The 25,316-nt window shown below is 38.1% G+C and overlaps 1 protein-coding gene across 6 annotated transcripts in view; it reads left to right on the plus strand.

Annotated features, from left to right (window-relative positions):
• The window catches only part of ARID4B (AT-rich interaction domain 4B), a 93,526-nt gene that overhangs the window by 61,085 nt on the left and 7,125 nt on the right, over positions 1 to 25,316 (plus strand). For 5 of the 6 annotated variants that reach the window (XM_055810677.1, XM_055810676.1, XM_055810679.1 and 2 more), the window contains exons 17-21: positions 8,743 to 8,991; positions 15,534 to 15,618; positions 17,692 to 17,884; positions 20,356 to 21,567; positions 23,433 to 23,543. In XM_055810677.1, the coding sequence (XP_055666652.1) occupies positions 8,743 to 8,991; positions 15,534 to 15,618; positions 17,692 to 17,884; positions 20,356 to 21,567; positions 23,433 to 23,543 (1,850 nt within the window). The remainder of the gene's footprint in view (positions 1 to 8,742; positions 8,992 to 15,533; positions 15,619 to 17,691; positions 17,885 to 20,355; positions 21,568 to 23,432; positions 23,544 to 25,316) is intronic. The other variant, XM_055810680.1, reaches the window with a different exon arrangement.

Genomic DNA, 25,316 nt, shown 5'->3' on the forward strand with positions numbered 1-25,316 from the left:
TGTTTTTTTGTGCTTAATACCAGCTGTTGCCTGACCACTAGTTCCCTTGTTCATTCCAGCAATCTTTGCTATTTAGTAGATCAGCTGTCTTAATCTTCTGTCTAAATATCATTAACTCTTAATGCTTTTCGGATCTGGTCCATTAAGAGGTGTAGCAGAATGGTGTAGTTCAGTATATTGATTTCTGATTCATTGGTAATAGTTCTTCTTTAATAAATTAAGGGGTTTGATTTCCATACAACAGATTCTAGAAGGATCCTTCTGTAAAATGCTTTTTATCTTCCTAAATATTTTCAGTGAGATCAGGTAGGCAATTTCTGTGAACTCAGAAATGCGGAATGCAGAAAAATGAAGTTTACCTTAACTCAGTTAAAGAGCATTTTCTCTGTGGATGTGACTTCATTTGTATCCTGTGTGAATTTTTCTTTTTTAAAAGACAGTTGCTGGAATTTGTTACATTTGCCATTTTTAAGGTGAGCTGGATGAGTTGTACTGTAACAGGTTTGCTAAATTTTCAGAAGTAAAGACTGATTTTTACAGTGCTATTTTCAAAATATATAATTAAATAGATGGAAAACTTTGCACTGCTTAGAGAATAGCAGTTTATAAAGTTCCCTAAATTCTGTATTTGTATGTGTGAATGTTTGTGACATTACTTTGTGTTTATTTATATACTTGGAAAGTACAGTGGCTTAATACTTACTGTGCTGCTATAGTAAATGGTACACAAAATTGTAAGCTGTGTTTGCTTTTCAGTAATCCTTTATTGTTGTGGGTGTTTTTTTATCCTGATTCATGTTCTTTTGGGTTATTTATGTCATCAAAAATGTTATGAATTTTCTTAGGTTTTTATTTATGAAAATAACAAAAACTGTAGAAAATACTATTTCCTCTTAATTTTCCCCGATTCATCTGATTGCAATTGAGTGAATTCTTTTCTCTCTGCTTCTCTTTGCTCATCCAGTAAAAACTCTGAACTAGTATTTTGCTGTTTGTGATTCATGAAATGTTGTAATGAGTGGCTTAGAATAGAAAGCATAGCTCTAAAAATAGATGTAGGTGGTGGTGTCATTGCTGGGGAGATGTTTCAAGGAATAATTTAAACACAAAAATGAAACATTTGTGGCAGTTACAGTCCGTAAGTATTTATAAGCAGCAGTACTGTAGTGGTCCTGTTAGTGGGATTACTTTTCCTTTCTTCCCTCAGAGATGGATAGGATGTACAAAATGCGCTTGTATCAGCTTTAAAGAGTTTATTAAAAATGTCACTGTCATCCTAAATGCTAAACAATGTTTTTTGGTGTTTATAAAGGCATAAAGGGGTTTTGTGAACCTGGTATGCTGGTGGCGATGTTCTACTAGATGGTATTATTCTCCTTATCCCAAACTTTATGGGTTAGAAGTGACAAAGGTTAAACAGAGAGGGAAATGCTGCTGTTTGGTTTTGTTGAACTGAAATGCAAAATAAAAAATACTTTTTTGGTAGGTGGAAAACTAATTACGAACAAATTACCCAAAATGTAATCAAAATAGATCACTGTGGACTGAATTTTCATCAGTTTATTTAAAACACATTCCTGGAACCTTTTTCAAGCTATTGACCATCTGTCTTTCACAGTCCCAAACAAATAGCCAAACAAATGAAATCTAATATAAGGCAAACTTGTCGAGTTTGCTGTTTGAATTTATGTCTTTAGGACTTTGGGCATCTTCATGTAGCTTATGTGTATATAGACACAAGGAACCACAAAAACAGAAAAACTTTGAGTTTCTTCTTGCTGAATTTCTATTGAGCGGACTGGATTAATTCCCAGCTTCCAGATGTCAGGAAGTACTACTGGAAGCCAGGGTCGTTTATTTTCCACAGGTTTTGTTTCACTGTGCAATCCCATGTGTCTCAGCCCTTTGAAACTGCTACCACTTGAATGATGTGGTCCCTTCTGCAGAGACTTCAACAACATGGTGAAGAGAAAGAAAGGCTGAGTGTGGTTCTCTTCCTTTCTTCCCCAGAGTGCAAGTTTCTTGACTTCTTACGTATTTGTGAACACTGAGAATAGAGATTCCAAGGCAGCTTGCCCCTTATTCTGAACATGCTTTTTCTTGTTTTTTTTCTGTGACTAGTGGAAGATGCACATGCTAGATACACTCAGTTTTGTGCAAGTTCTAGTCATAAAAATAGTAAAAAGGCTAGTAATGTGTTATTTCTCATTGGTCTGTCCCAGAAATATCTTTTGTTAACCCATCCTTTTCCCTAATGTACAGAAAAAGTCTTCATTCTTAGTCAATGAATAAACAAGAAAGTTTAAAATCCTTCTTACGTTGAAGTTCCTGCTAAGTTCGTGTTGTAGAAGTAGTGTTCTTCAAATGTAGCACTGCAGAGTTGATGCAATTTGCCTTTGTGGCATCTAACATTAACATGTTGTAACCCAGGGGCTTTTCTACACAATGGACGGCCTGGACAGTTAAACGTGTTCCCAAAAGACTCAGGCCAGGAGCCTAGTGGTGTTTTTGAAAGGTGTGGAGGTTTTAATGTAGGCTAATGAAATAAAAAAAATAAGTCTTTAAAAATGTCATAGTAGATACAGTTCGTGAACTGAAGTGTAGGTTAATTGGTATTAACCAACACCAGTAAGAAAATTTTTTCCCAGGTGAATAATGCAGCTTCAAGGGATTTTTTTTGTTGATTTTTATTTTGGAGTTTTGGTGTGTTTTGTTTTGGTGGTGTGTTTTTTTTTAATGCTTTGCTCTAAAACACCTAGGGCAGGCCACTGTCAAGAATTCTATACTGAACTGAAAGATTAAGTGCTCAGAATGTGGACAGTCATTTTTGCTTTCCAACAAAAATTTGCATCAGGCTTATGTCTTGGTGTAGTACTTGGATTTTTGAGGTGACTAGGCAAGATTCTTTGAAGTAATCCCAGTTACAGTGCAGACAGATTGCAGGAGCCTTTGTTCTTGTGTTTTACTACTTTTGGCTGAGGTGCTGCCTTAACCGTAACAAAAGGAGGGGCTGCCGTCGCTGGATCCTTACCCCCTGCGCTTTCTCACCAGGCTGACGTTTTCAGTACTCACAAAGAGTTTTTACTCAGTCTTACGAAACTTCTTGGAATATTTTTTTTTTTCCTTGAAAACTGCCTGCTTTTTTTATTTCCTTGAAGGAATGCATGAACGGATGTTCTTAAAGAATACTTTAGAAACCTGAACACTTCTGGTTGTCAAATACTGCTGGTTTAGGTTTTCGTGGTGTGGTTTTCTGGGAATTGGTACTGTCATTTCTACAGCATCAAAAGAAGAAAATGCTAAACCTCTGGCTAATAATCTTGAGTGGAGTAAACCATTCACATGCAAAAGAAGAATCTTAATCTTAGAGTTGTTATCTATATCGTTACATGCAGTAATAGCATTTCCCCTCCTATAAGCAGTAGGAGGGAGCTAGGAGTAATAAAAGCTGTAGATGAGGAGGTTAAGATGGGCATTGTTTCACACGTGAAGGGTTTTACTAGGGTTTATTACCCTTAGAGGGTAGGGTGGCTATATGCTGTGCCTGCACTGATGGTGGCTTCTATTTGTACAAGAGTTAAATTTTCTGGAAACACTTGATAGGGATTTTCTGAAAGCAGTTTACAACAGGATTATGTAACAGTCAGAAGCTCCATTTCACATATGGTAGATAGCAGATTGTTAGAGGCAATGTTTTCTTCAGGTCCTTATCTGTTAAAATGACATGTCAAAGCTTTGTGGTGGTGAATCTAAAATGATAGCAGGAAGGTTAAAATATTTTGGAGTGAAGGAGATTTGATACAGAAGGCATGCCTTCTAGCTTCTGGATTAGTGTTGAGAACTGTGTATTGAGATAGCTTGCTCTTGTCTGCTTTAATTGATTAGCGTGTGAGAAGGGAGAGAAATGCGTTGTGTTCGTTGCACTTACGGTGTGAACATCTGCTCTGAATCTTAGACTGTTAGTGTGTATACAAAAAAAAATACATTTTTAAGAAGCACACTTAGGCAGTTTCTTTTATAGGAACATATTTCTATACTCTTATTTGTTATGTGTATTCTATTTATGTAGTCCAGCTGCCTTTGTATGGGAAAGGAAGTTTTTGTATAGTCATGTTTTCAGAAACAGTGTCTTAATCGATTTTTTTTTTTCTTCTTACTTTAGATGCTACATACATATACATAAGGATTGCTTTTGATACAACAATAAGCTGCTAATGACAGAATAATAAACTGTAGAGTGGCCGTGTAAAAGTACCAGTTCTGTGTGTGCATCACACTGAATGGAAGGGAGGCATCTTTGATGTGAAAAATGGAAAAAGTGGTTTTGTCATCACATTTTACATAGCTTATGGTCACTATGGAGGTTATTAACCATGATAGCTGTCACAGAGACTTACGTGCATGGGTGAGCCCTTAAACATTTGTCAAATACTAGATGCTTTTGAGCTGAGTGTGAACCATTGCCATAAAAATAGAAGGTGCTGTTACTTCTCAGCTAGATTTTTGAACCATCCATTATCCTTTCGAAGAATTTCAAAATATTTTAAAAAAAACCCACCACCAAACACCCCAAAAAAATCCCAAATCCAAAAAAACTTGGCTGAATAATTGGAAGCAGTAACGTGAGGTCCTTTCGTTTGCCTTCTCCTCTAGCAGCAGAGGAAAACACTGGTTACAGAGTACATGCTTGCATGGTTCAAGTCTGCTCTCAGATGGGATTCAGATCAAGGTAGTGCCTTTCCCCTTCCCTCAATGATGGAGTGTAACTGTACATTTATTCAGACTTTTTGTGTGTGTAGACAGAAGTCCTTGGAGCTTTTATTTTTAGGGTTTCTTTGCAACTTCAGAGGGAAGGCGAATACTGGTGAATTTTGAGGGGTTTGTTCTTTTCTTTAATTGAAGATGAGGTGTTAGTGTCATGGCATAAGCACAGGTCTTAATGGCCTCTCTGCCTTAAAACTTAAGGGCATCTTAATACAGCTGTGATTGAGAAAAAATATGAAGAAGACTACATCTTCCAACTCTCTATTATGTGAAGTAGAGGTTAAATAATGCTCTAGAATGAGAAAAAGGGAAAAAGGAGGGAAGCAAAAATAGAAGCTAATTGCTAAACTAACTTCAAGTGTCAATTACGCTGGAGTTTATTTCTGCTAGTGGTTCAATTAACTGTAATGACTTAATTGAACCAATAATTGAAATAAACTTGCTTCCTCAAGTTTTAGAATAACCCCTGAAAAAAATAATCTTGCATTTGCAACTTGCATCTCACCTGCTGTGTGTGCCAGCGTGGTGTGTCATGGGAAGTGTACTGGAGTAGGGTTAGGTTTGCCGCAAAAACGCGGATCCTGGGAGACAGATCTAACGCTCCAAATCACACCTTGTCTCGTGGGTTTCACCTGAGCTTTGTGATCGTGCTGTGTTTAGTGCCAAAGGTTGTGGGTAGAAAGGCATTTGCATGACATTACAGTTCGGTTCGTGGTGTAAGAGCATGTGCTGTTTCATCTATTAACAACATATATTCATTGATATATTTAACCTTATTATGGGCTTGTTGGCGTTAAATCTTTGTATTCGCTGAGGGTTACCTGCTGTATGTGTATTTCTAGCTTCTTAATGATTTCACAATGTCCTTTGGAACTAATGTTAAGCAATATTTGTGTGATGGAAACATTTTAACGATTTTACGTTATTAACAAATATTTTGCATTTTAATTCAGTAATTGCCTGCTTCTGAAGGTTTATGTTCCCCATCTGTGGGAGATGGAGTTAAGAGTATTCTTTAGTCTGCAGTTGTAATTGGGAATGCTTTCAAGTCCTCCTGATAAGCTTTCTGGTGGTACTTTGATTTCTGGAACATAGTTACGTTTTTATTGCTGTGTCTCTTGTACACATCTGCCCCTGACTTGTATCATCAGTTGCTGCTTGGGTGGTTCCAGTTTTTGCAGCCTTGTGGCAAATGTTGCTTGGTACTGGTTTTAAGTTGACAATTATTGTCTACTGCCAAGAGGCTTGTTTGGATTTTTTTGATCATTCTTTTTTCCTCCCCCTCTCTCCCTCCTGCATACATACATGGACAGATGAGGTTATAACTGTGCATGCTGGATAGCTACAGTCACAACATTCTTTTACAAATCTCTTTCACGGCAGTCAGCTTCTCCTTCATCTGGCCTACCAGGTTTGAACTTTTTATGGCCTGGTTAAAAAAACCCAAAACTTTTCTTCCTTGTAACCATTGGATTAGGGGGCTTTTTTTGTTGCTTGGGATTTTTTTGTTGTTGTTGCTCCAGGAGCTATATCAATGTGGTGTTTCCTTCTGCTCCAAAATGATATTGTTCTTTGCTTTTGTTTGGTTTCTTGAAGTCTTTGGTTCATGATCGCTAACCAGATCACTCCTTAGGAATACTTTTTAAGTGCAGCCATCTCTGCTTCCATTTTTCTTTTGCTCCTTGACATTCCCTCCACCTATGTACAGTCTACTCTTCACGTCTCGACCATCCAAGTTACTCAACTTCACAATGAGGGTTTCACACATCTCTTTCAGAGAAGTTCTGGTGTTGTCACGGAGTCTTTGTAGAATATCTGTTGGGCCACCAAGGAAGCCATAAGGGTGATTAAGGTGAGAGACTCCAAACTTGTTCAGCTTCCAGGGAGCTACTGACACCGTAATTGCCAATGTCTGGAAAATACTGAATCTCCCCCATAGGTGTGCATTTCTTTGCAGACAGCAGTCAAGGTTTGTGCTGCCAGTTCTTGGGAGAAAAAAAAATCTGGCCAAATTTGGTTTGTTACAATTTTGAAAAGTCTCATTAGTAATGGGAAATCATAAGCTCATGTTCTCTGAGCAGTGGTGGCTCTGCTCCTGATGCCAAGGAACTTTTTTAGCTTTTGTATGATAAAAGCTGTGAAGCTGAATTAGCTAGGAGTTTTGGTTTAGTGCAGCAGAGTATAATTTAAAAGCATTTAAAGTGCTGGTTGGTGCTTTCTGTTGTTAGCTGTGGAACTCTGTTGAGGAATTTTTCATCTGTGTCTTTGGGGACCTTTATTCGTGATTTCTTTGGGAAGTGAATTTTGCCATGTGATGTGTAGTGGAGATGAAGTGAGCTTTCAGAGCTCATTCCTTTACGTTGTGTTACTAGCTCTGGTGGCTTTAATTTCTTTCAAAGTAGCCCACTGAAAATACATAATAAATTTAATATCTTGGCCTTCCAGGACAAAACTGTCTGGACTGTGCCACGTATACCTGAACAGATGTATGTTCTGTGATTTGATTTAGTTAATACACCAACAGAGGGAATTTTTATCATTTCATTTGTCTCATGGTGTATGCACATATATATATATATGTTTTTATATTGTGTGTGTGTATATATATGTGGCAACATTAATTTCTGAAGTAATTTAATTAAATCTATGTGGTTACGCTACAGTTGAATTTAGGTTACTGTTCTGAATTCTCTTTTGCCAGCTAGTTAGATAATAATACTGCATTTTTACTTCTACAAAGAAGAATTTGAATAATTAAAATGCAGTTTGACCCTTTCACAAAGAGAAAGTAGCTTGGTTTATCTGACTACTTTCTACTGAAAAATTCATGGAAAGTTTCAGATTATTGATACAGACTTTTGTGGGTTTTTGATGTTAATTTAAATATTGATGTAAGTCAGGCTTGGAGCAGTACTCATCTTTTCTTACCCAGTCTATAATACATCCAAACATACCTGTTCCACATTTCAGGATTTGAAATTCTTAGTGGTCTGTGGTTACTGTGAATTTAGTAGACATCCCTGCTCTATTCTGTATTGCACAGAGTGGGGGCTAGAATGATGTGAGGGCCAGTAATACTGTTTTGTAAAGCTATTTAAGATTAAAAGATTACCACCCCACCCCCACCCCCCGTTAACTTTTCTAATGTAGTCTGTCTTTTTAGGCTGGTTGGAGATTATTTTCAGAACGCTGAGCAGCCCATAGCTGCCATTGAGTGAGACTAGCAGGATTTGTGAGTTCTTAGTGCTTCTGAAAATTGGTCGAAATATCTAAATACATATTCAAAATTAGGTTACTTTTGAAAACAGTGAACACCTGCTTGTGTATTTATATAATAATTAAATGCAAGTTTGACTTATATTTAGAAGACTTTTAGCATAATTGGCAAGGAGTGACAAGGTCATAAATTAGCACAGGTTGCTTGATTTACTAAATAATCTTGCATAAAGGTTTTTGGTTTGGGGATTTTTAATTATTTTTCCCCCCCTAAAATCTGGGTTTGGTTGCAGTCACTTCAAGGTGTTGAGATGGAGGTTATTTATTATAATAAAGCAAGGATCTTTTAGGGAAGCAAGTTTCAAGAAGCACTTGTAAAACTTGTAGGTTGAAAAATGGTATTTAGGGAACTTTCTCTATATTGAGAAGGATGAGTTTGAGCTGAAAAATAACTATGTAAAGGGACTGCATGAAAGAATCTTATAAAGATGAGTTTCAACAACTTCTGCTCATACAGATTTGATGGATTTTTTTTTTTCTTTTAGTCAAGTCATTTTTGCACCTTACAGTCACTGGATTTTGTGTGTATTGCTTTATCCTATTTTGCTGATATTACTCGGCCATAGTGCAGTTTCACATACTTGGAGCCTGCCGTTCCCCAGTCTCTAAGGCATCCACAATATTTATCAATATATGTGGTTTGGAACTGAAAAGCTTATGAAGTATCTCATATTAACTCTACAATTTTTTAAACCTTTCAAGAGATGACACGAATAAGGAAGAAGATGAAGATGAAGAAGAAGCAGAGGAGGAGGAAGAGGAGGAGGAGGAGGAGGAAGACAACAATAACAATGAGGAAGAAGAATTTGAATGCTATCCACCAGGCATGAAAGTCCAAGTGCGGTATGGAAGAGGGAAAAATCAAAAAATGTATGAAGCTAGTATTAAAGATTCTGACATCGAAGGTGGAGAAGTCCTTTACTTGGTGCACTACTGTGGATGGAACGTGAGGTAACTTGAGTTTTAGTTAGTGATTACTTCTTGAATTACTTCTAAAATACACTTGTGTATTTTAAAAACTAAATTAATAGACATCTGGAGTCCTAAACTTTCAGTATTGGTATTCTGTGAAGGTCGTTGTACTGTATGAAACTTAGATTTTTAATACTATGTAAATGCAGTACTTTAGTTACTTAGAAAATCATCTTAAAATGACGTTCAAAGAAGGCTTCCATCATTCCCCATCTTATTTTTAGATATCTCCACACAACAAATGACAGCTCACTCTTTCACAAATTCCTCCTCTGGCTCTCTTAAGCCAATTTTATCTCATACAATATTTGAATAGTGCACTTAGCTGAGTCTGTATACACGTTCTTCTCAGTGAAGCAGAGAGTACATTAGCAGTATGGTATTTTACAAGAGAAGTACAAGATTCTTACTGGCAAATTAGTGTGCAGCAAATAATTGCATTTCATTCAGATCTGAGTTCCACCCCTCCCTACCCGTCCTTCCCCCGTGGCTGCCTCAAGCTTCCAAACTAGACTCTTCTTAGCCTGGTGGCTGCTTATGCTTTTCTTAATGTATGCAGGAGTAAATGCTTTTTATTGTCTTTTAACATAGCATTAATAGAAATAAGTGGAAGTATTAATATTTTTTTCCATTTTAGATCCCATTTTTGCCATTTAAAACTTGAAGCAGCTTTGAAAACAGTAGGAAAGCTAAAGCTTCTGAGTGGCTTTTAAGCCAATTACCAGGTCTCCTGCTTTTTTTCCTCAGTTTCCACGTATCTGCTCATTGTCCTCAGCTGTCATCTTTTAAACTTTATTACTGCGTTTATAGATAAAAAAAAGCCAAAGCCAAAACAAGAAACCCCACCCCAAGCCTGAGGCAAATCTGCTGTACTTTTAAATTTTTTTTCTTCTTCTGGAAAATCTGAGGTTCTTATGACTTTCTTCTATCATCTGGATTTTGATTAGCATCCTACCTCTGACAAAGAGGGCAGGACAGGTCTCATTTATTCAGTGCTAGCAAGATCTGCTAGCAAAGGTCACAATTAGAGAGGCATGGTACTTCTCTCCCTCCCTTGACTGCATCTCTTTGCATCTAAGCCTGGTGATAGACAGGACCTTCTAAGCCACTGCTGAGGAGGAACGTCTAGATATTGCTGGGTTTGATAACTGATCTCTTGTAGAATTTTGATCTACAGGAATATAATCTTCTACATAAACTGTCTTCAGGCAACATCTGTAAGCATAGTGGGCTATGAAGACAAGATATTAGGAGAGATGCAGCCTGCTAAAGGTGGGATTTGGAATGTGACTAGCGTTTTGGACGTTATTGGGGAGGACTTCCGTAGGAGCATGAGTTGCTGAAATCTGCATCGTACTCGCTGAGGATTACTGTGTACCATTCCAAGAGGTTTATTGCTTTTAAACTCTTGTTTTGGAATTCACGTGTAAACATGGGAGTTTCCTTTTTGAGTAAAATAGCTGCTGTAAGGTGAGATGATCTGTTTTACTTGAGCAGTACCACTTTAAATCTGAAGAAATGAGAAGACAAAAATGAGTCTTCACCTTGGACATCCCAGCGCCCTGGTTCTTAAAGGAGAAATCAATACTCTGTTTTTTGAACTCTGCATTTTAGACAAATACGTGGATTGATATTGGAGCCATTATTTCTGTGGGTAGGATATATCTGATAAGAATCTTCAGTAAACTTGCACTCATTTGAAGGGTGAGGGGAGTCATTTGGGCTTTCTGGCAGCAGGACTTGCATTTATATTCTTACCTGGTATTTCAAAAGAGCCCTTTGAAAAGGCCTGGGGGAGTAGGATTCTTCACTGAAAAAGATACAAGTCATTGAGATTTAGCTATGGGACTGCGCGTGGACTCTGCTAAATGTGGCTAATTTTTAAAATTTAGGTTAAATGACTTAAATTTCCTGATTTGCCAGAAAGGGTATGTAAGCCTGCGGTTAAGGCAGTACCTAAATGCTTTGGTATTTTAGTATTGTGAAGGCAGGTCTTGTATGATGTAATAACTTGATCTGGCTTTTAGTCAGTCATAACCTAGAAGAATAACTGCTTTAGTTGGATAGGTAGCAATTCCCTCCTCTACTTATTAATTGTAGCTTACTTCTAGTGTTTAGCAGGGACAGGTACTGTAACATTAGGTCATGGGATGTACTCAGCTAGGATTTTCTAGTCATCCAGGATTTTTTGTGTGTCATTCTCTGAGCCCTTCAAGTTGACTTTCCTGTTTCCCCTTTTAGTCAGTACGCCATTTAATTGTCTGTTCTTTAAACTCCTACATCTGATCGGGAATTCTAAATAACTATTACTGTTTCTTATCACAAGGTAATTTCAGTGTCAGTCTGGGATTCAGAATAATTGTGTGTGTGTGCATGCTTTTTGGGGTACTTGGAATGGAATTTGGTAAACATGGTATTCATCTTTGTTAGGTTTTTTCCTAAATGCATTGGAACCACTGACACTTAACCACTGGATTATTTTTTAAAAAATGGTAAATGGAGAATACAAAAATGGCATATAGCTTAATGGCAGTATACAGCTGCACTACTTCATGCTAAAGGATCTTGTTATTAGCTCCTGAGATTCAGGTGATAGGTGTCTCCGATAAAGGTAAAGAATTAGTGTTCAGTGAAGCTTGACTGGTAGTGAAAGGGAATGGTAAAAGTCTCTACCCTGTTAGAGAGAACTTCTTATGATACCACGTATTAATCAGAAAAAGCTTATGAGATGAACTGTATTTCTTCTAACAGGCCAGTCATATTCTGAATTTTGTATGCTTTATATGGAACTAAAACTTCCCTGGGGCCTATGGCACCAGTTCCTTGTGCCGTAATTTTAATTTTCAGTTGCCAGTACAAAGAAAAGTTCATTGCCTAAGTGTTTTAGGTGAATTTCTGCTGCAGTATACTCCCATAATTAAAGACAGAGGGTGCATATTCAAAAAGAGTTTAGGTTGTTTTAACTCTGTCTGTGGTATGGTATCACAAGACATGTTAGTCTTGAATATTTCAAGTGGTTAAAGCTAAGGCTTTCAACATTTCTTTCTTTCAGAAGTCTGAATGTGAAAATGCTAATTTCAGTCTCAGTTTGTTGAAGCACTAACAATATACAAATTTTGTACCTAACAGTCAACCACTGAAATTAAAGGAACGTGTAGGCAGATTTCAGGTTCTTGAGAGTAGTACATGTCATGGGGTGTGGGGGGGATTATATAAATTAAAAACTAAAAATAAAAAATCAGAGTCCTCATCTAATATTCCAGCGTTTGGTTGTAAGGTTAAAACTCTTACTTTCTTTGACCACAGGCAAAGTATATGTTTGATTCTCCCTTGTCAGCAGATAACAGGGAGTATACTGGAACTTTTTCAGTGAATTTGCCAAGGCTTGCTAGTTCCTTGAGGTCACTTGTCTTCCTGAGGAAGTGGTACCTTTGCTGGTATAAATCTAGAGGCTGGAAAAGTACTCTTTCTTCCTTGTTTCCCCTCTAGTACTTTTGTGGAGGATTGACTGTGCTATCTCTGGGAATATGTTGTGGTTTATTTTAGCTTGCAGTCAGTACATATGTATGTAGTAGAATCGGTACGTACTCTTTATACAAAGTGCCAACTATTTTTTCTGTGATACAGCTATTTATTTCATTCTTCCTTCTTTCCTTCCTTCCCATTCAAACCCACTTTTCTGGCAGGCATTCATTTTAACCAGCAAGGCAGAAAACCTTCTGTCTTTACTGCCTCATCTTTGTCTTCGTTTTGGTAAGGCAAAGGTGGTGTTTCTTCTGAAGGCATTCCAGGGTTTCATATGAAACCTTATTTTAAAAATAAATAAACAGTAATTTCTTACTGAGTCCCTCCTCTTGGTTCTCAAAGAAGTCTGTGAAAACATTTTTAGGAACACCTCCCCATCTTACCTCCTTCTTTTCCACACCCAGCTGCTCGCTTCAGGGAGCTGAGGTAAGCAGGAGTGGAAGATGGCACTGCAGTAAGAAGACCCAGATCTTCTGAAAGCACATCCTTCTTGTAGTGAAAGCTGAAGAATGTCTTTCAGAATGTTTTTTGTCTTCTTTTATTTAGTGAACAGGCTGTCTAAGGCAAGATTAGTGATGAAGTATGTTTTCCTATTTTAATAGGGTGCAGTTTTATAAAGAAAGGCTCTAGTCTGAGTCACACACATCATTCAGTTGCAGCTTGGCATCTGGTGTGCTGTAGAGGAGAATGTAATTCAGGGTCAGGTTGTCAGCTGTGGCTTGGGATGTATCCATCTGGCAGGATCTGTTTCAGCCTGGGGTCCAGTTGCTGCAGGTCTAGGCAAACCTTATGCATCTGGTGTGTAAGTAGTGAAAGAAGCTGTGCCTTGCAAAGGTGTGAAGCGTGGGCATCTGATTCCTTGGAGAAAATTTAAGATTTCTGTGATGCTGAGCCTCCTTGCAGGGTCTGACTGCTGTTGCAGGTGCAGTCAGGAGTAAAGCAGGATATGCTCCAGCCAGGAACTATGGATGTCACACATAAGTTTTCAACTTGTGCTCCTAGAGTTGAGGAGTTATGACCGCTGCTTCTAACTTGGAACAATTTTAAGACCCTGTGGTATCTACAGATACTCTCTTAAGATTCTGCACTTCTCTCCTTCGCTTCAGTATGTTCCCTAGTCTGTCAGCTGTCACCCCACCAGGCACTATGGTTACCTTGAACCACCAACACTATGTGCAGTGCACAGATGTTGCATAGGGGAAAGATTGTTTTCATCTTAGAATTGCATAGAATGAGTAAATACAACTTCTGTATATATAGCAACATGTTTGAGGCCGAAAGGACACTGTCAGAATAATTGATTTTTTCACCATATATTTGTCCAGTCCTAGTGCTGTTATTCTGCATGCATTCAGACCTAATGAAATACTCTTAAATTTATGTGGGTTGCAAAGTCCATTTGGCAGTTTACTTAGCAGTATTCCCACTGGAAAGCACGCCTTTGACTTGAACAAAGATTACTTCAAATAGGATATCCCACAGTCTCACAAAATACAGGATTTTTCCATCCTGGAAAGCACTCTGTAGAGTTATATTTCAGTTTTGGAGAGAAAGCCAGTTCACCTACATGTCAATTAGCACAATTACAGCTGTATCTGCAGCAGTATAGATAATGTTGGCATGTTGTAGTCTGCGTGGTCTGCTGCTAGATTTTGTGAATTTTATTTGAGGAAAAAAAACCCAAGGAATTGTTTTGGAAAGCTTTTTTTCAGAGACCACCTCATTTTTCACTATACTATGTGACATTTCAGTTAATAAAAGACAGTATTTAACTTCTGGGATCCCTTGCATAGATCTTAACTTAGAGTATACAGGAAAGCAAGTTGGAAATTTCCATGGTTTTCTCTAATCCTTTTTAATTTCTATGTCAATACTGCAGATGTAATTGATAGTAGTTGCAAAGAAGCTGAATTGGGACTGTGTCAACAGTTGTATATATCAGAATGATGGTCAAGTAAGCCCAGCTGGAAAGCCTGCGTGGTCATGAGTGTATTATGCTGAGCTCCATCTTGTACTAGTTCTCTGGGTGTGTGTGGGTTGGGGTTGTTATTTTGTTGTTGGTTTGTTCCCCTCTGTTTCCATGTTTCACCTTGAGTGATCAGAATTTGTGTGGCTGTACGTTGAGGCAAACTTTAATATATACTAAAGTTTAACTGACCTATTTCAGATGGTTCTTGAATTAACAGTTGAAGTAGGACAGCAAATTGTTTATTGGGAGAAAAAAATTTGAATTGATTCTTGAGGTTTTTCAGAAATACACAATGAAACTGGCAAGTCCAGTACCATAGTCACAGTATGTTCTTAATAAGAATGTACTTCTCTGGTCTTGGATTTGTATTTAATAGGTGCAGCCTTGGGTGATAAGGTATTTGTTGTTAATATCTTGGTGCTGTTTTGTATGTTTTCCTCTAGTATCATTTTTGATATAAAATGGAAACCTTTAACTGAAACCGGATTGAGAAGTGTTTGTGTTAAGTTAGCAACTCAAAAGTAAGCTAGTTAGTGACTCCAGATACCACTTCACTGACACTCAGGCTTGAAAGAGTTTTTGTCAACTGGTCACATTTTACAAGTTTATAAGGATTTATTTTATTGTTAGGGTTTTACAATGTAAATAGGAAGTATACCTCTTGGAGATTCATACAGAATTACTGTTCTGATACTTTGTTTTACCTGTACGTGTGAATTTCCTGCTGTTCGCTGCAGACTGGAAAAGTACCAGCTTTCACTTTTAGCCATAAGGATAAAAAAACAAACAAAAAAACCAAAACAACCAAAAAACCCAAACCAAAACAATAACCCTGCCCTATATGTCCTAGCATATGAAAAGCTGGACCTTAGCTGAAACCTCACTTACTGAAAAGTACACAAATTACTACTTTATTGAAATTACAATTCATTTTTTATATGGCTAATAACTTTTTTCCTCTGTTAATTTGTTAAGTCATGATTATCTGCTTAAAACCATAAATGTGTACAATTTTTTTTGTGTTTAGGTATGACGAATGGATAAAGGCAGACAAGATCGTGAGACCAGCTGATAAAAATGTACCAAAAATTAAGCATCGAAAGAAAATAAAGGTAGTTTCTTTTTCTTCCTTGTTTCCCCCAACTTCGGTTTGATATATTCTTAAGTACTTCCCCCAGCTTCTAACCTTTTGATTGACTTACAAATGCTTGACAGTAAAAGCAACTTTCTAGCTTTTTAAAAGCTAAAACTTCTTTCATCAAGGTTTTGTTTTTTCACTTTGGGATGAGAAGCTTCTCTTTCCTTCTTTCTTGCTTTTTTTGACACTGACATATGCATTTGTAGAAAACAAATGAAAAGGATTCATTTTATCTTCAGTGGTGTGAGCCAGCTTGAAGGTGGGGGTGTGAAATTTGGGAGCTTCCTCTGCTGATTCTGGAGAGCAAACATATGAGTAGCCTGTGTGTATGTGCATCATTTTATTTCATAGCATTTCTTTCAAAATTCATTTTTCTAAAACTTGATATTTAGGCTTAAGTTATGATATAGTCTTGGGCAATGGGGTGCAAGGAAGCTTTTCCTTCTGCCTCAGTTTCCTCTGGAACCCAAGCTGTGTTCCGGGACTCTCTCCGAGTTCTGGAACACTCTCTATGTGTTCCGGGCCTGTCTCTATGTGTTCCGGAACACTCTCTATGTGTTCCGGGCCTGTCTCTGTGTTCCAGAACACTCTCTCTGTGTTCCGGGCCTCTCCCTGTGTTCCAGAACACTCTCCCTGTGTTCTGGAACACTCTCCCTGTGTTCTGGAACACTCTCCCTGTGTTCTGGAACACTCTCCCTGTGTTCTGGAACACTCTCCCTGTGTTCCGGGCCTCTCTCTGTGTTCCGGAACACTCTCTCTGTGTTCCGGGCCTCTCTCTGTGTTCCGGGCCTCTCTCTGTGTTCCGGAACACTCTCTCTGTGTTCTGGGCCTGTCTCTATGTGTTCTGGAACACAGGGAGAGTGTTCCGGAACACTCTCTGTGTGTTGTCTCTGTGTTCTAGAACACTCTGTGTTCTGGGCCTGTCCCTGTGTTCCGGGCTTCTCTCTGTGTTCTAGAACACTCTCTCTGTGTTCTGGAACTCTCTATGTTTTCCAGGCCTGTCTCTTGTGTTCCGGGCCTGTCTCTTGTGTTCCAGAACACTCTCCCTGTGTTCCGGGCCTGTCCCTGTGTTCCAGAACACTCTCTCTGTGTTCCATGCCTCTCTCTTCTCTCTGTGTTCCAGAACACTCTGTGTGTTCCGGGCCTGTCTCTATGTGTTGCAGAACACTCTCTGTGTGTTCCGGGCCTGTCTCTATGTGTTCCGGAACACACTCCCTGTGTTCCGGGCCTGTCTCTATGTGTTCCGGAACACTCTCCCTGTGTTCCGGAACACTCTCCCTGTTTTCTGGGCCTGTCTCTATGTGTTCTGGAACACAGGGAGAGTGTTCCGGAACACTCTCTGTGTGTTCTCTCTGTGTTCCGGAACACTCTCTCTGTGTTCCGGGCCTGTCCCTGTGTTCTAGAACACTCGCTCTGTGTTCTAGAACACTCGCTCTGTGTTCTAGAACACTCTATGTTTTCCGGGCCTGTCTCTTGTGTTCCAGAACACTCTCCCTGTGTTCCGGGCCTGTCCCTGTGTTCCGGGCCTGTCTCTTGTGTTCCAGAACACTCTCCCTGTGTTCCGGGCCTGTCTCTGTGTTCCAGAACACTCTCTCTGTGTTGCAGAAAATTCTCTCTGTGTTCCGGAACTCTCTCTGTGTTGCAGAACACTCTCTCTTGTGTTCTGGGCCTCTCTCTTGTGTTCCGGGCCTGTCTCTGTGTTGCGGTTCTGTCTCTTGTGTTCCGGAACTTTCTCTTGTGTTCCGGGACTTTCTGTTCCAGAACTCTCGAGTAGGGTGTCGTTGCCCTGCACTGCCAGTGCTGAGCCTGGCACCCTGCAGTGCCGCTGCTCCTCCAGCTCTGGCTCTGTTGCTTTTCCGGTTTTTTTCATCTTTGATGTGAACGTCTTGGCATGGACCAAAGCAAGGTATTTGTAGTCTTTTAAACAGGAGGAAAGCTTTACTTTACAGGTTGAATGTTTAAGATTACAATTAAGCAGCACTTAAAGTTATCTATGTTACGGTGTACGCTCAAGTGAGAAGAATTTTCATCCTTTTCTTTCACATAGAATAAAACTGACAAAGAGAAGGAAGAGAAGTATTCTCCTAAAAACTGTAAATTGCGACGTATGTCAAAACCACCGTTTCACACCAGCACATCACCAGAGACTGGGCCCAAACTTGACAGCACTGAAGCCAAAAATACCGAACAAGCTCCAGTTAAATCAATAGAAATTACTTCTATCATTAATGGACTACAAGGTATTGTACTTAATTTTTAAATTTTTTTTTTCATTCTGTTAATGGCTTTCAAACAGTAGTAAATGACAATGTAGAACAACTGATGCAACTGTACACTTGAGTCTGTCTGGCTAATTATAACATCTTCTGAAATAACCTTTGAACAAAAGCAATATTTGCAGTTTCTGAAAAGAGATATTGTGTATTCAGTTCATGTTAACAGTTTGAAGAATTACATCCTTTGTTTTGCTGTCCTTTTTTTTGTTTGATACACAGCAAAGCATTTTTGCTTCCTGTATTATTTCTCAATATTTATTTTTTTATTAATGTAATTTTTAGGAGCCATGACTTCACACACACCCCTTGAAAAACTGAATTAATCAAGCTAGGTTTCCTGTCAGCATGTCTGCTGTTCCCAACATTGTTTTCCCCTTCCCACACATATACAGCAGCATTATAGTAACTAGTTATTTCTCTTTGTCCTTAGTTTAGTGCATGCCTTCGGAAAAAGAAATCATGCATGGTATAAGTAGTTTGGGTAACCACCAATTTTTGTGAGATTTGTATGAATTTAATAATTTTTGAGATTTAACTTAAATGACATTGGCCACTGGATTCCAAATTTGAAGGTAGAATAACAGTCAACATAATCTATTAAGCTTCATTTCCTGAGGAAATGAGAAACAAAAAAGCAGTTAGCGGTGATGATAATGATAGTATTATTAGTGCTATAATTAATCTGTAATTAACTTCTGATTACAAAAGCACAATTCGACATACACTCTCTAATATTTTGGAAAGCTAAATGTTTTCCATATTACATAATTATTTTCCAGAAATGCTTTTAATTGTATGCAATTCTCTTATAATTTAAGTCCACATAGATTCATGCTGGGGATTAACTTTTTTCTGGTGCTTGCAGGTTTTTGGTTTTAAGTATGAAAGGCTCGAATGTTTTACTTTTCCTTTTTCCTCCAATTTTAGAGCTTCTTGCTCAAAACTTTCTACTTTTTTTTCCCCTCAACTAGAGTGAATAATGCTTTTCAGCTTTCCTTTGAAGGGTGCAGCAAAGTAAATAGGTTGAGAGGAAAACTTGATGGACCTCATTTTTGGTTGTTTTTTCAAATGTTACATTCTTGGCTTTTCTTTCAAACAGCAAATTTTGATAACCTCTTACATTAGTAGTGTAGTTTTGATCCTCTGTGTTATGAGAAAGACAAGTGTTAGAAGTCCATTTTAAGTGATAGATAGATTTTAAGTGTTAAGATATAGATAGATAAAGTTCTTGGAACTTTAGGCCAAAATGTCTACCATAAATGTTTAATTAGAAAAATGCAAACAATACTGAAAGGGTCGTGTAAAACTTGCTTTCAGATTGAGTCTTAGGCAGGATCTTAAATTCTACTTTAACTTAAAACAAACAAACCAGGAAAAACACCTGCGGTGACATTTCTCAAGGTATTTTGTCCTGTACATCTCTTCTCTCTGTTAGTATGCTCTTCTCTAAGTTAATCCTATTTCAGTTAAACCTTTTTTAAAAAAAGTTAATTCAGCTTTGATCATTTCAGTGAATTTTGTTGACAGTTCTGCTTTTCTTCTCTGTCATTGGTTACATTGTTATCTTTAAAGAGGTGGTGAGTTTTAGTGAGGAATTGAGAATGAGAAGGGCGGTAGGAAGAGAAGAGTTAAACTGGCTATGTCAGCAAAAATGGATGAATTACAAATCAAGGAGTTAACCATGTATTTCAGCCAGTTTTCGTTGTTTCTCCTTGTATCCCTATCTCTCCCCATTAAATGGGCGTTATATCTTTATTCTTCTTTTCTCAGTTTATTTATTCCTGACCCTGAGTTTTCTTACTGTTGTCCTACACTCTTAACTGTTCATATATTTCTCCAGGTGCCTTTCGTTAGTGCTTTCCCTTCGTTTTTCCAGGCAGGTGATCAGGTTAGTTTGTTAGAGATTATCCAGTGTCTCTGGTGTTCTGTCCTTTAGACAGAGTGGATTCTCCAGGGAAAATAGTGTCTCTGTTCTGGGGTTTGGGAAAAGGCAGATAATAGTAGTATTTGTAACCCATTAGAAATAGAGTTTTTATGTTAAACACATTTTTCAACTTCTGTTTTGGTTAGTTATGCAGAAGTTTGTATTTTTTGGATTAATGCACTCTATGCTGTCTTGACCTCTTCAGAAATTCCTGATGTACTGTATAATAAAGAATATTCGTAGTTTCCGATCTAGCCTTTGTACCTTCTACTAGAACAGGAAATAAGGTTTCGAATTCTTCAGGAGGTACAATTTAAAACATGCACTACTAGAGATCCCTGTAGCATGTGTTCATATCTGTACAGTTTTCTTTAGTCGTTTTTTTAAGAAACCTTTGTAACCAGAATGAAGACAAACTTTTCTTCCTCCCCCCCCCCCCCCCCCCCCCCCCCCGCCTTTGGCTTTTTATTTATTTATTTATTTATTTATTTATTTATTTATTTTTAATTAGCCTCTGAAAGTTCTGATGATAGTGAGCAGGATGATGACCAAAGTGCCCCGAATGTACATGCTGATGGCAAGGAGGAATCTCAACATGAAGCTGTAAGCCAAGATAAAAACGAACTCTGTCTAAAAGAAGAACAGAGTGGTTCATCCCTCCCAGAAGAAACTAAAGCTCTGACAGATGTTGTAGTGCCCAAGTCGGGATCCAAATCTCCTGAAGGATTGCGAAAAGAGATGGAAGAGTTATCTGAAGATACTGACTCCGATGGAGAGGATGAAGCTGCAAAGAAGAGAAAGGGTGTAAAAAAAGAGGTGGTAGATAAAACAGCAAAACCACAGGTAAAACGTGGTAAACGAAGATACTGTGTTGCAGAGGACTCCTTAAAGACTGTGTCACCTAACAGAAAGGATGAGAAGCCCAAAAATAAAGACTCCCTTAGTTTAGAAAACAGCAGTAACAGCTCCTCAGATGAAGATGAGGAAGAAAAATCTAAACTGAAAATCACTCCAACTAAAAAGTACAATGGCCTAGAAGAGAAAAGGAAGTCTTTACGGACAAGTACTTTCTACTCAGGATTTTCTGAAGTGGGAGAGAAAAGAATAAAGCTTCTCAATAACTCAGATGAAAGACTTCAGAACACCAGAGCAAAGGATCGAAAAGATGTCTGGTCAAGTATTCAGGGACAATGGCCGAAGAAAACGCTGAAGGAGCTGTTCTCGGACTCTGACACTGAAGCTGCTGCCTCCCCTCCACATGCTGCTCCCGAGGATGCTGCAGCAGAGGAGCAGCTTCAGACTCTTGCAGAAGAAGACATCTCTTTGCCTAGCTCTGAACTTGAAAAATCTTTGCCAGCTAGTGTGGATGTTAAACCTGTTGAGGAGAAACCGACTGAAGTGGGTGAAAAGAAGGTTGAATTTCCAAGCAGCGGCAGTAATTCAGTGCTGAATACTCCTCCTACTACTCCTGAATCACCTTCATCTGTAACCGTGACGGAGTCCAGCAGACATCAGTCCAGTGTCACTGTTTCTGAGATGCTGCCGCCAAATCAGGAAGAGATACGAAGCATTAAAAGTGAAACAGATAGCACAATAGAGGTGGACAGTGTTGCAGGGGAGCTGCAAGACCTCCAGTCTGAGGGGAATATTTCTCCAACAGGCTTTGATGCCAGCGTCAGCTCCAGTAGTAGTAATCAACCAGAGCCAGAGCATACTGAAAAAGGTAAAGGAAGGGGTAAACAGAGCTGTCTTCAACCTAACCAGCTCTCACTTTAGCATTGCTGATGTATTTTTATTCTGTTAATGGTTACACTGCTGGAAAGTTAGTTACTGGAGGAAGTAGTAGCCTGCTGCCTACTGCAAATGTCTGGAAATGGCATAATCATCTACTGAATAAAATATAGTCTGCCAGGAAGTTTCTTGCCCATTCATTAGGAATTGTCATGGTTTCAATAAGCAATAAAGTATGTAAGAATAAAGTTTATACTAGACCTGGCAAGAAGAGCCCAGAGCAAACTGTAATACATTGTATAGGGAATATTTATTATAGCAAGATGGATACATCTTGAGTACCTTGCTTACAAATAGAAGATGCTGTTTCGTACTTAAAACTTCCATTCTCAGTAAGGTGTTTATCTGGGGGGAGAAAGTGCCAATTACTGCAGGCTTAGGCAACCGTTTCAAACTTTCTTCCTATTAAATTAATGTTTAAAAAAACCCAAACAAGTCAAGATGATAACAAGCATTGACCTTATGAGCTGTATTTTGCTTTCAGATGTGATTTTGCAGATTGAAGTTCCTCTCCTGAGACCACTAGAGAACAGGGTAGTAAACACTGCCAGCACTTGTGCACGTGATGTCACTGCTGCCTGCTTTTTAACTGCTTGCAAGGCTGGGTCCAAAAGCCTTGTGAAAGGCACTGGCTCTTTTACAGTTCCATCAAAAACACAGCTACTTTCACTGTGTTAAAATGCCTAAAAAAATCATAATACAAAGGAAAAAAACCCCAGACCATGTCTGAATATAATCCTGAGATGACAGAAGTGGTTTCTTCATCTCAGCAGATTTCAGTTAATAATTAACTGAATTTTCACAAAATGCCCTTAAGGTGTTTTACCTTCATCATTGTGCTTGAATTGTTATTTTGAAAGAATGCAACAAAATGTGTTTCATTAAACAAAGAGAGTTTGGAAGAGGTGACTGTGTAGCCCTCACTAAATATACCTGTGCTGCTTTGTTAATTAAAGATGTGTAGGTTTAGAACTTGTTTGCTTTTTTTATATAAAAGGAAAGTATTGCCACATGAAAAAAACGTTACGCTATTGCACAATATTACTTTTAATGCATTAGACTTTTAACTTCCTCCCTGAATTTGTCAGCATGCAGCCTGTTTTAGAAAACTGGGTTTCTTAATATAATGGTTTTGTTACAGGAGTAATTTTAATCTGTAAGTCAGGTGGTAGTGGGACAACATTTGAACATTTGTCCTAAATTTGTTCTGCTAACAGATGTACTAAAATTCTTTTATCTTCCATTTCTACTTTTCCCCCTTGTAGTCACAAATACCAGTAGACTTTTTCCTTGGGTTTTTTTGTTTGCCTTTTTTTAGTTGTTTTTTTTTTTTAACACTGTCTAAGATTTTTTTTATACTTCCAATTAATGTATTTACTGATCACAAGTGATAGTTTCAGTTTTTTCTCACAACTTCCAAGTGTGACAGGCTTTTTTTGAACATTTTTCAGTGCCAGTAGTTCTTCGTAAGTTTTTCAAATAAATGTGTTCTCATTTAATTTACAGGATTAAAACGAATAAAAATCCATGTGGTTCAAGAGAAATTCTAATGATGCATATGGGCAAATTAATTAAATAATCATCTTACACGTGCACTCTAACCAACAAATTTTGTCCACCTTTATCCTCCTTCACCTCCTCTTGTCAGTCTAAGTAGAAAGCTGAGCCTCATTAAGGATAGGCAGGAACAGTTGCATTGTTGTCTACAGACTTGAGCTCTGAAGTGATGTTTTTTGAAGCTTTTGACAAAAACACAATGAAGTGCAAGTATTTATTATTTTTTTCTTTCAATTACAGTCTGTACAGGCCAAAAAAGACTTAAAGATGCACAGGGAGGAGGCAGCTCCTCAAAAAAGCAGAAGAGAAGCCACAAAACATCTGTGAACAACAAAAAGAAGAGTAAAACTAGTAAGTACAGCAGCTCAGTGTGAAATCAAATGTGTGAAAGTACTGTGTCATTTGTTTGAATGATTGTAGGAGATGAAGTCTGGAAATAGAAAATGTGTTAGGACAAAATGTTCTCATCAGGGAATTCTTAATACTGTTTAAATGAAGAAACTACTCTTGCTGAATGCCAAAGTGTTTTTAAATGCCTTGTGTTATTTCTGGGCCTATTTCTACGAGGTCCTTAATATCGTGTAATTCAGGAAGGCCAAGAACAGCAAGTATTTCACACTTGGTAGAATTGGGAGAAGAATCTCTGTGGCATGATAGCTGCATGTTTTAGAGAAGAGACTGGGACGTGAATGAAATGATACTTCGTGTTTTCTGCAGGGTTAGTTTTTAGAGGTTAATATCTCTTCCAGTAGCAAATACGAGAATAATTCCAGAGGAATGCAGGCTCTGCTGTCTTCCTGTATGTGTTACATCTTCAGTACATAATGCAGCTGTTGCAGCTTTTTTGTAATTGTAGAGGCTAATTTGAATAGAAACAACAGTACTGGGAAAAATTAATAAGAGTAGAGGTGTATTAGAGAGACACGCACACATGTTCACAAGACAGCAAGATGGATTACTGCCTCATCTCACTGTTAATAAAAAAATATAAGGGAACAGTCAACTAGAGAGTGAAGCCAGGAGGATAGCTGTAAAAATATGCAGTTAAAGCAAGGATAGAAAGCATATGCTATGCCTTTTTTCCTCTTTTCCTCCCCCTCGCCTTTCTTTTAACAGTTTTTCCTAGAAGTCTGTACTTTCTGGTCTGGTATTTGCTTTCACCCCACCCCTTCTTCCATGTTCATTGATCTCCTCTTCACATTCTCTCATCCTTTTTAATTCCATTTCGCTAATCTCTTCTTTCCATAATCCTTATTCCTTCCCTCACCCCAGGAATTAAAGTAACAAAACAAACTGAATTTGCAGAACTAATACACCCATTTTTAGCCTTGCTATTGTTCCCTTTGATTTGGTGAATTTATCCCTTTTTCTCAGTGTATGTCTTTGTCAGGATGCAAGCACTTCAAAGCTAGAATTGTTACTTGTACCATGTACAATCCTTGGTACGTACCCACTCTTTTTCTTAGACTTCATAAATAGATAAAATGTAGAGTCAGTTGTGAGCAAAAATGTTTTTTGCAAAATTCAGGTGTACCAGTTAAAGATGCTTTTGTGGCAGCTTCAGCTCTTGCCTTTGCATTAAGCCAGCAGACAACAGCAGCTCTGCAGCCAGCCAAATTCTTTCATACCACATGTATTTTGATGTCTGGTTTCTGCAGTGTAGATGATCAGATCATAAAGAACAGAACTAAAAGAGACTTTCAGGGTTTGTTTTGTCAGCAGCTAGGGCAGGTACAACTAAGGGATTATTTCTCTTGATAAATATTAATTGAACATGGTTTTAAAAACAACTCCAATGATGGAGATCCTGCAGCTTCCCTAAGCATTTTATTTATTCCAGTGCTTCATTAGACTTTAGTTGAATTATAATCCCTTGCTCCTGCTTCCACCCCAGTTTTATTTTTGTAATGCTAATCAAGCTTCATCCTTTCAATCATTACTCATAAATCATGTCTTTTAGACAAATTGTTACTTTCCTTTGTGCGGTTTGATTAGAAAACTGCATTGAATTCAGCCTGTTGCTTTATAGTTAAAACTTTTTCAGTGTGAGGTGACGTTCCTCTGATTTATGTCAGCTGAAATTTTTTTTTTCTACGGCTCAAGAAATTGATCATCCATCGTGTT

This window comes from Falco peregrinus, chromosome 7 (assembly GCF_023634155.1).
Source record: "Falco peregrinus isolate bFalPer1 chromosome 7, bFalPer1.pri, whole genome shotgun sequence".
NCBI lineage: Eukaryota > Metazoa > Chordata > Aves > Falconiformes > Falconidae > Falco > Falco peregrinus.